The sequence below is a fragment of the Vulpes vulpes genome, chromosome 5 (genome assembly GCF_048418805.1).
Source record: "Vulpes vulpes isolate BD-2025 chromosome 5, VulVul3, whole genome shotgun sequence".
Lineage (NCBI taxonomy): Eukaryota > Metazoa > Chordata > Mammalia > Carnivora > Canidae > Vulpes > Vulpes vulpes.
The window spans coordinates 78,026,710-78,037,721 of record NC_132784.1 but is presented as its reverse complement, the minus strand read 5'-3'; the positions used below and the strand labels follow the sequence as shown (position 1 = coordinate 78,037,721).

Below are 11,012 nucleotides of genomic sequence, written 5' to 3'. Positions count from 1 at the left end.
CGTGGGACTCGATCCCCGGTCTCCAGGATCAGGCCCCTGGGCTGAAGGCGGCGCTAAACCGCTGAGCCACCAGGGCTGCCCCTATTCAGGGTTCTTTTAAATAAAAAATGAAATCTTTGAAACACTTTAGCCCATGTAAAAGGCAAAGTTAAGGTATTATTGGAGATACAATATTTCTTTTATAGGGACTTATATCTGCTAATCAGCTTCATTTGTTTCCTTAGGAAGAAATCAAATTTCATTTTTCTATCGTATATTTTTCTTGGATTTTAAGATTTCCATTTCCCCCACGTCACATTATACATTTTTCTTTTCCTATTTTCAACAACGTAAGAATCTGTAAATTGTGTCTTTCGGCTAGACACTGCCAAATGAAAATAAAATTCCATCTTCCAGGGGTGCCTGGGTGGCTCAGTGGGTTAAAAATGTCTGCCTTCCACTCACGTCATGAACTCAGGGTCCTGGGATAAAGCCCAACATGGAGCTCCCTGCTCAGCAAGGAGTGTGCTTCTCCTTCCCTCTCCCTGCCATTGCACTTGGTTGTGCTGCCAAATAAGATCTTTTTTCTTTCCTGATTTGAAAGTGTGAGCACAAACAGGAAGCTGCAGCTGAAGAAGAAGCAGGGTCCCCAGTGACTGGGGAGCCAGATGGGCTCCATCTCAGGAGCCCAGGATCATGACCCAAGTCCAAGGCAGATGCTTAGCCAACTGAGCCACCCAGGCACCCCGAAATAAGTAAAATCTTAAAAAAAAAAAAAAAATCTGATCTTCCACCAAACCAACCACACATACTAAAGCTCTCCTAGGACACTGGACTACTGGATGCCAACCTCTTACCTGGATGAGCACTAATGGCATAATCACTATCCCAAGGCTTAGACACAATTCCATTTTCTTGTCCAGTTTATTTTAGGACCATGCAAGATATTTCCTGGAAAGGATGTTTAATAAAGAACATAAGGTTTGGGAATCCCTGGGTGGCTCCACGGTTTAGCGCCTGCCTTTGGCCCAGGGTGTGATCCTGGAGTTCCAGGATCGAGTCCCACGTCCGGCTCCCTGCATGGAGCCTGCTTCTCTATGTCTATCATGAGTAAGTAAATAAAAAAATCTTTAAAAAAAAAAAAAGAACATAAGGTTTAAACTATCAACCATTTGAGAAATATTGCACAGTAAAATCTAAGCTAAAACAATGGAGCATCCAGACCAAACTTCAAATTACTTTGCTATGAGTATCAGGTAATACCTTATAGTTTTTTTTCTAGTGTATACTTTTTTCCACTCCTTCACTTGCATCTTGTCATGCTGATACATGGCAAACCACAAGGTCGTTTTTAGTTCAACTTCCCCATAAACAAACAGGCAGACAAGAACAAACTGTAACCCTTGGGTATAGACACAGAGAAGATTTAGTTTTTCAATACCAAAACCACCAATGACCTCTTTGGGTTTTGTTTTTGTTTAAAGGAATCTACACCCAAGTGAGGCTTGAACTCATGACCCCAGATCAAAAGTCACATGCTCTTCTGAGCCAGCCAGGTGCCCCAACCTCTTTATGTTTAAATACTGCTGTCTTCCTTCATGTCCTTAGGCAATGTCTCCACTTGTTTTAAAGCACTTTCTCCCTTGTGCTCTGGATCCCATCCCCTTCCAAATTTTCTTCTAAATTTGACATTGTATTTGAAAAATACAAAACAAAATAGAATGGTGTCAAGAGGGATGCCTGGGTGGCTCAGCGGTTGAGTGTCTGCCTTTAGCTCAGGGTGTGGTCCCGGGGTCCCAGGTTCAAGTTCCACATCAGGCTCCCTGCATGGAGCCTGCTTCTCCCTCTGCCTGTATCTCTGCCTCTGTCTTTATTTTAAAGAATAAATAAAATATATTTTTTTTAAATGGTGTCAAGTTTCTCCTCCCCATCATTAAATTCTCACTCAAGGCTGTTGATAATGCTAAGGAATCCTATCTTAAAAAACTAACAAGGTAGCCCCGGTGGCCCAGCGCTTTAATGCCACTTTCAGCCTGGGCGGTGATCCCGGAGACCCAGGATCGAGTCCTGCGTCAGGCTCCCTGCATGGAGCCTGCTTCTCCCTCTGCCTGTGTCTCTGCCTCTCTCTCTCTCTGTGTCTGTCATGAATAAAAATAAATTCTTTTTAAAAATATAAATAAAAAAATAACAAATCCTCCCTTGACCCTACATCCAGCTCCCCCCACCTTTCTTAGCAAAGCTTCTTGTCCATAGAGATTATCTCTACTTCTTCAATAATATATTTCAATAGGACTTATATTCCTACCATTCCAAAACTACACTCTTAAGGTCAATACTGACATCCATGCTTCCAGATCCATGGTCATGTCTCCTTTGCTAGTTCTCATTACACTTTACCTCTTATGTTTGGAGTGCCCTGAAAGTCCATCTGTCTCCTGATTTTCATTTACAGAGTCCCTGACTTCAATACTACTGTCTTAAAAAGCCATCTGTAAGCCAATAGTGCCCATGAATTTTCACCCCTAACTTCTCCAAACCTAGCTTCTTGTTTCCATGTGTTCACACAGCATCTCCATATGGATAACTAGTAGACAGCTAGAACTTAATACTGCTAAAGTAGAACTCTTGATATTCCCTCATCCCTGAGTGAAACTCCCTGAGTTTCCCCAATCTCATATCCAATCTAGTTACAGGAATCCGCTTTGATTCCACTTTCTTTTCCTCACCACTCCCATCAGCAAGTGCCATCTTACCTCCAAAAGATCCAAGGCAATCTACTCTCCTACTCCACCTCTGCTAGTCTAATCCCATCAATTCTCACACTGAAACTACAAGTCTCACATATCCTTGCTCCTACTCTTCTATCATCCATATTCTACACAGCAATGATTTTTTTCAAAATCAGGCCATTCCTCCATTTAACCACCTGCTTTGGTCTGGAATATGTCCCCCTAAAATTCATATGTTGAAATCCTAAGCCCCAAAGATAATGGTATTAGGAGGTGGGACTTTTGAGAGGTGCTTAGATACTATGAATGTAAAATCTTTGTGTGAGTGGGATCAGTGTCTACAACAGAGGCTCCACAGTAGATCCCTGGCCCTTCCTTCTACTATGTGAGAACATAGCTAGAAATAGGCAGTCTGCAACCCCAAAGAGAGCCATCATCAGAACACAACCATGCTGATGCCTTGACCTTGGACTTTCCTGCCTCCAAAACTGAGAAATCTGTTTATAAGCTACCCAGTCTGGCATTGTTACAGCAGCCTGAATTAAGGAATTAAGACACCACCCCTCTCCCATCCTTTGCCACTGCTCTGAGATTACAAGAGCCCTACATTATCTGGTCTCTATTGCCCCCTCCAGCCTCAATTTTTACCATTCACCCCTCAGTACACCACACTACCCTTTCCCTTCATCAAATACATCAATATTTTTCCTTTTTTAGGATTTTGAACTGTTTCCCCCACCAAGACGTCCCAATTTCACACAGCCATTCAAGTCTTAATGTGAAATGTGCTCAGGGGAGGCCTTTCCTGACCACCCGCTCTAATTAACCCTCCCAGTCTCTCTGTCTCAGACCACGCAATTTTAAATTTTTTTTTTTAATTTTTATTTATTTATGATAGTCACACACAGAAAGAGAGAGAGAGGCAGAGATACAGGCAGAGGGAGAAGCAGGCTCCATGCACCGGGAGCCTGACATGGGATTCGATCCCGGGTCTCCAGGATCGCGCCCTGGGCCAAAGGCAGGCGCCAAACCGCTGCGCCACCCAGGGATCCCCGCAATTTTAACTCTACATAGCACTTACCTTTTTTGTCTGCTTATTCTATGTAAGCTTTGTAAGATTTTGTCTATCTTTTTCCCCATCTAGAATGGTTCCTGGCCAATAGCATATGCTCAATAAACACTTGTGGAAAGAATGAATCAAAGGGTATCAGATAATACTCAATAATCCAGTCTAAACTAGGAACACAAATCATTTGCAAGAAATCAAAGAGAATTGGGCTTTCTTTCCCAGCTTCTTACCACCCGAAAATTCAATTTACACCTTGACCTGGGGCCCAGTTCCAATCAGACGGACAATAGGAAAGACAGCTGCAGCTGAGAGCAAATGAGCTATGTATGGAAAATGATTAGACCAGAAATCTCAATCCAAGTTTATCACCAGCCTCTGTAGCTCCTCAGAGTAAACTTGGCATTAACAGATTTAGCATCTATTTACCTACAAGGAAAGGAAAACCATTATAAAAATTCACCTGCTTGGCTCACAGGTGGGCCCTTGGCTTTCTTTGAAGCATTTAGCAATAACTCACTTCAATAATGTTTCCATCGTGCTTAAGGGAAAAAACAAAATTTAAAAAAAAGTTATACCAACTTCTGTGGTATGGCAAAAATATTTATTAAAATTTCCCAAGTTTGAACTTTATTAGAAAGAGGTCTTCTGATTCAATCTTTCATCTTGGATAAATGGAATAACAAGTGCTATGTACAGAATATAAAGCAGTGATAATTTTTTAAAAAGTTCCTCCTAAAAATTAGTCCACCAAGTAGCATAGTGGGAAAAATACGATTCTCCAGGGCCTCGGAGAATACAAAGCGGCACCTTTGGTGATCCACGAAACCAATTATGTTCTCCTGGTTCTTTTTGGTTCAAGATCAGAAAAGTTAGGCTTCCACCACCCATCTTAAGAGGTAGAAATATGCTTTCTACTAGTTCACTATTTACTCGTCTGTTTGGCCTCAACAGTCTCATACTTTAGCCCAACTTTTTTGCCTTTCATGATGGCCAGAAGATCTTGATGCCCCAGGCAGCAAGGCTTCATACCAGTCTCTACTTAAGATCCATGAACCGGATATCCATGATGAGAAGGAAGTTCTTAGGCAGTGGGCGGGGGGCTGGAGAGAGAACAGTAAACACCTGATGTTCCAGGTCCACACTGGTCACCACAATGAAGCCAGCCACACTGGTCTCAGAAAGGTTCTCCTCTGTGCCCTCAGCAGTGCTAACACTCAGAAGGTGGTGCACCATATCTCGTCCAGGTGTGACTGGTACTAGCTTGAGCTGATTGTCCTCCTGAGACATGCCCAAAGGCAAACAGGAGTCTGGGATGGTGGGTGCCCCAACTTTGTAGATTTTCACATCTGAAAATTTGACATTGAAGGCATGGGGATAGAAACAGCCCCGGAATCCATAGAAATACTCACGGATACGCTCATCCCTACACTCCCGCCGGAAGTCTTTGGAGCGTTCAACCACACCCCCTGATTTAGGGAGCAGCACAGTTCGGACGAAGTGAGGCAGGTCCCGTTTTAGTTCATTGTACAGTCGTTCTTGATCCAGAACCACAACCACATCTACCTCAAAGGCTGAGGCTGCGTGCACCAGGGCCTGGTACCCAGAACCCTTGACCCAGCCACAGGTGTTAATGACACAGCCACTCACAGAGGCCCTTCGGTTCACTTCACACCTTTGATTGAACACATCCGCTAAACGAGATGTAATCTGCAGAAGAGAGCATCAAGGTGAGGAAACACAAAACGAAAAAACTCATAGTTATGTAGAGTAAGTGGCTATTAGGTATCAGAAAACAATGACATTCTAAATGGCTAAGGTTTTAACCCCATAACACAGATTTCGATTTTATGTGGCTTCTTCTGTTTCGTGTCCTAAGTAGAAATTTAGTACATTACTTAAGAATAGGGCCACAGGAATACTTAAGAACCTGAGATTGACTTATATTTGAAACTGTCTTCCAAAGTCATGTGACAGTAATCCCAGCTGAAAGGGAGCAAAGAAATGGCCATAGACAGTTTTAATTAGCACACTTTAGCACAGCTTCCTACTCTGATAGCAGCCCTTCCCTCCATCCCACCTTGACTCTGGCTCTGACCTTATTATAAAGCTTGATGTTGGTGCCAGGAGTGGTGGAGCCAAAATGATACACCAGAGGGGCCTGGATAGAGAATCCCTCTTCAACATCTGCTGGCCGCTCAATGTAGAGGGCCCCCATGGTACCAGGGATGGAAACAGACCCCTGGCCCACATCCAGCTCCACATAAGTGGGACGGCGGCCCAAACGCACTGCATAGTTGAGCAGCAGACGGCACACTGTGGACTTGCCCACATCAGTGGGGCCCACGACCATCACCCGAGGACCTCGCTCTTCTTCCTTCTCCGCCTGCCTCCTCATCTGCTCCAAGGCTGTGTGAGTGTTGAGATAAAGCAACATAGGAGTGTCCTTGGAGACATAAGCCACCTCGGTGCGGCCACTCAGCTGTAAAGAACAACCATGCCAAGTGAAAACAGCCACCTTGGCACCAGCATCAAAGGTGAATTTCTTGTTTCGGGTCAGCTCTGTGCCAAATATTTCTGCCATGCCAGCCAGCAGCTCCAACTGAACTGACTGAGATGCCTCCACCTCAAAGCGAAGTTCTGTTTCTCGCTCTAGTTCAAATTTAGTTGTTGGCTTCTTGTCGTCATTGGCCTCCTCTCCCATCTTTTCTGTGTAGCTGCTGTGCCTAGAACACAAATTAATCACCAGATTGAAACAGGAGTTAGGACACTACTCAAAATCCTCCCCTGGATATTTCCCCTTACCCTCATTCTTCCCCTTAGCTGTGATCACCTCGTCTCACTATACATTTGCCTGTCTACCCCCACTGGAATGTAAGGGTTAGGCCGTCTGGTTTGCTGCTGTTACTTCCAGTATCTAAGGCTCGACAACCCATAGGCACCTCATAAAAACACCGACTGAATAAATGACTCATACATTAGAAAAGTATATCTACACATTGACCTAAGACTTGATTATATCACTTCCATCGCTCCTCGTCACTCTATTGGGATACTCGACTTGAAAAGGAGACAAATACCCTCCCAGCTCTCTTAGTCCACAAGAAAGGGCGTCTGCAAACTGAATGCAAAGCAGAGAACCCTGGGTTCGGACTTAGGAAATAGCCTGGGGTGGGGCACCTGGGTGGCTCAGGGTTTGAGCATCTGCCTTCCGCTCAGGTCGTGATCCCGAGGTCCAGGGATCGAGTCCCACATCAGCTCCCTGCAGGGAGCCTGCTTCTCCCTCCGCCTGCATCTCTGCCTCTCTCTGTGTGTCTCTCATGAATAAATAAATAAAATCTTAAAAAAAAGAAAAGAAAATAGCCTAAGGCCCCGCTCAGCATCTGCTACTACTGTCGTTAGACAAATCACCTGACCTCCCTGAGCCACTTCCTCTCCCCAAGTGTTGCGGGGATCGGTGAAGGGGAAGAAGAATCACTTCGTCAACTAGAAAACGCCGAGGAACCGAGGAATGGTGAAGAATGATTTCCGACTGCGAACCGCAAGTCTAAGTCCAGCATCTGTCCCAGAACCCCGAGACGCCGAAATGTGCCCTGGTCCCAAAGGGCCGGCCGTTCTCACCTGTGCAGCCGCAAACACAAACCGGTAAACCGAGGAGCCCCAGACAGCGCCTAAACCCAACGGCACACAGCGCCCGCCCGGATCCACGCTGGAAACAAAGGCGGTTCTGCGCAGGCGCGACGCAGGAACAGTGGGAACAGTGGCCGCGCGATGCCTATCGGGATCGGTAGTTTTGCCGGAACGACCTCCAGCGGCGGAGCTCGCGCAGCCGCGCGGCCTTCTGGGAGTTGTAGTTACAAGATTGTTTTGATCGTGACGCCATAGATGGGCGGGGCGGCGGCGTCCTTGTTCGCGAAGCGCGCGAGCCGCGGGTAGGATGCGGTGACGCCCCGCGCGAGGCGGGGACCCGCCGAGGAGCCAATGGTTGCCGGGGCGCGGCTGGGGCTGACTCTCGCCCCCGAGGTTCCAGCTCACCTGCAGCCCGGGAGAGAGAGAGGGGCGGGGGGAGGGGGAGGCGGGTCGGCTCGCCGTCTGGGTCCCACGACCGTCGGCTTCCCTGGTCCACAAGCCAGGAGGTCGGGGAATTAGCGGAATCCCTCGGAACCCCTCGTGGGACCCGGGGACGTCTGGGGCTAAGGCAGGTGGACGAGGCCGGCCTGGGTGTCGTCCCCTCCCTAACAGCGCTTGGCACCGAGACGGCGTTGCAACTTATTTTTTCTTAATATTTTATTTATTTATTCATGAGAGACACAGGGAGAGGGAGAAGCAGGCTCCATGCGGGGAGCCCGACGCGGGACTCGACCCCGGGTCGCCAGGATCACACCCCGGGCTGAAGGCGGGCGCTCAACCGCGGAGCCACCCAGGCGTCCCTACAATTTGTTTTAATAAAACACTTAAACGTCCAAGAATTCCTTCCAGTCATTACCCAACAACGTCTCTACTCCGGAGCGGGGATTTCTTTGGGGGGCTCGGTTTCCCTCCCTGAATTCCCAACAGTTGTACAAGGCCGCCCACCTACCCCGCAGGCAGCAGTTGGGGCCGCATCCATCAGCCTCGGGAGCTTGGGCTTTGGAATCTGTGCTCTGCTCGGCCACTTTCTCGCTGTGTGGCTTTAGGCAAACCAGGCTAACTCTCTGAGACCCAGTTTCTTGTCTGTAAAACAGGGATAATAACAGTACCCAACCTCTTAAAGTCGTTTTAAAGATTGCATGGATGACTCATGTAAAGTCCTAAGCACAGTGTAACACAGTGTAACACAGCATCTGATGTTAGCTTTTGAGTTTTTATTATAGGTTGAGGAGGGGGAGCTCTTATAATGCCATCCACATGTACAGCAGTTTGAATTTTTTATTTTTTAAAAAGATTTTATTTGTTTATTCATGAGAAACACAGAGAGAGAGGCAGAGGCACAGGCAGAGGGAGAAGCAGGCTCCATGCAGGGAGCCAGACGTGGGACTCCATCCTAGGTCTCCTGGATCACGCCCTGGGCTGCAAGTGGCACTAAACCGCTGAGCCATCCGGGCTGCCCAGTTTGAATTTTTTAAAGCCCTTTCCAGTATTTTCTTTCTCAGCCAACATGTAAAGTCAGTTGTATGATCTCCCAATTTCAGAGGAGGACGGAGACAGGGGAAGGGATTTGCCCATGTTAGGACTCAAACTCAGGATTTGGGAGTCCGAGTCCAGTTATCATGATAGCAAACAGGTAGTGTTAGATGCCAGGTACTGTTCAATGAGCTTTGCAGGTGTAAATTCATGTAATCCTCTCAGGAACCCTATGAAACACATACTATAATTGTCACCCCCTCCTTATAGATGAGTACTTTCTTCAGTCCGATTCTCATGGTTACTCGGGATCAAGAAGCCTGGGACAATTTTCTGGGTTGCCTCTTTCACACCCACTCTTACCTTCGCACTCATTCTGTCAGCAGGCAGTGCCATCCTCACTTTCTACGGCTTAGTCCTTGATGGTTTGCTTTAGTTCATTCGTTCACCACACATGCGTTAGTTCTCCTGTGAACTCTCAGGTATCCCGTAACCATTCACCATCCTTCAAAAATTCAGTTCCAGGCTTCTGTTTGCAAATTCCCTCCCTGAATGAGCTCAGCCTCTCCTCTTTCCCTGCAGTCTATTTCCCAGATCTCTTTCTTCGCCTCCACACTCTGTCCCTTGAGGCAATTTCTCCCAATTATCTGAAGGTCATCTTTATTTGGCTTATTTTTGCAGCCATCTCAAGCTGAATTTAGGGAAAAGAAACCTCTCCCCGCCTTTAGACTATCTCCCATTTCACTTATTTTTAAAAAAGTAATGTCTACCTTCAATATGGGACTCTGACTCACAGAGCCGAGATCAGGAGTCCCATACTTCACCTAGTGAGCCAGTCAAGGCGTCCCTCCAACTCACTATTTTTTTTATTTTTATTTATTTATGATAGTCACACACACACAGAGAGAGAGAGAGGTAGAGACACAGGCAGAGGGAGAAGCAGGCTCCATGCACCAGGAGCTCGATCCCCGGTCTCTAGGATCACGCCCTGGGCCAAAGGCAGGCGCCAAACCGCTGCGCCACCCAGGGATCCCCTCCAACTCACTTCTTAAACAGTGAGGGCACAGTATTTACAGCATCTAGGCATGCCTGCACTCCTTTTCTCCCTTGTCATCTTACACCAAGCATTCCTGCCATCTCCACACCCCCCCAAAGAACACTGTCCTCATGTCTTTTTCATTCTCACCAGCTAAAACCTTGATCATTTTCTTCCTGAGTTAAATTAATTGGCATCCCTTTTCTGCTTCCAAACTTTCCATCCTTGCCTTAAGAACTACTCACCTACATTTTTTCCCACTTCCCATTGTTTTCCTCAAGAATAGTTCCTCAAATCCCTCCTCCGTTTACCTTTCCTCTCTCATCCACTGCCCATACAGAAACACTTCCTTCTTTACCCAAGTCTCCCTCTTAGTTCCAAACCTCTGATGATATCACTCAAGGCACCTGCACGGTGTTTCAGAATTTATCTTCAACCCCAGAATCTTCCTTGGTTAAATCTTCAGAATTCCTTTTATTTTTTCATACCCAGCTAGCAATGCTTCCCATTACCCACCATTGACCTACGCTTCCCTTCCTTACATGTGAAAAGAAAAATGACCCACGAGCTGTCCTACCTGAGTACCTATCTTTGTCACACTTCATTTTCTAGATGGTAGCTAGCCTCCGTTAGAAATTGGGGGTTTGGGGGCAGCCCGGGTGGCTCAGTGGTTTAGCACCTGCCTTTGGCCCAGGGTGTGATCCTGGAGTCCAGGGATCAAGTCCCACATCAGGCTTCCTGCACGGAGCCTGCTTCTCCCTCTGCCTGTGTCTCTGCCTGTCTCTCTCTCTCTCTCTGTGTGTGTGTGTCTCTCATGAATAAATAAATAATCTTTTTTTAAAAACACTTTAAAGAAATTGGGGGTTTTATCTTAGAGGATATGTTCTGTCCACATACTTCAGAGATATACACAGGACAGCACTCCATGAGAAACAGAATCTGAGTCAAATAAAATATAATTGGAAGCTGATAGAAAAATAGCACCGAAACATAGAGGTTCTTCATAAGAAAGAGATTTGGTACATGTCTCTTGAGATATCAGAACTTAATAGTAAATCCTCTCTGGGTTTAAGGGTATTACGTGGAGAACACCGTTTCG

The 11,012-nt window shown here is 46.4% G+C and overlaps 1 protein-coding gene across 1 annotated transcript; it reads right to left on the bottom strand.

The window, feature by feature from the left end:
- Nucleotides 1–4,359: 4,359 nt before the first annotated feature.
- CLP1 (cleavage factor polyribonucleotide kinase subunit 1) lies at nt 4,360–7,551 on the bottom strand. The gene is made up of 3 exons (XM_026012925.2): nt 7,396–7,551; nt 5,873–6,500; nt 4,360–5,484 (listed from the first exon to the last, which is right to left on the bottom strand). The coding sequence occupies exons 2-3, from the start codon at nt 6,476–6,478 to the stop codon at nt 4,813–4,815; spliced, it is 1,278 nt and encodes a 425-aa protein (XP_025868710.1). The 5' UTR covers nt 6,479–6,500; nt 7,396–7,551; the 3' UTR covers nt 4,360–4,812.
- Between the last annotated feature and the right edge of the window lie 3,461 nt (nt 7,552–11,012).

Bases quoted from the DNA above. Each gene is read 5' to 3' on its own strand.
- CLP1 (XM_026012925.2), bottom strand. From the start codon at position 6,478: ATGGGAGAGGAGGCCAATGACGACAAGAAGCCAACAACTAAATTTGAA. The intron at 5,485-5,872 runs GTCAGAGCCAGA...TCTCTTCTGCAG, and splicing joins ACATCAAGCTTTATAATAAG to ATTACATCTCGTTTAGCGGA.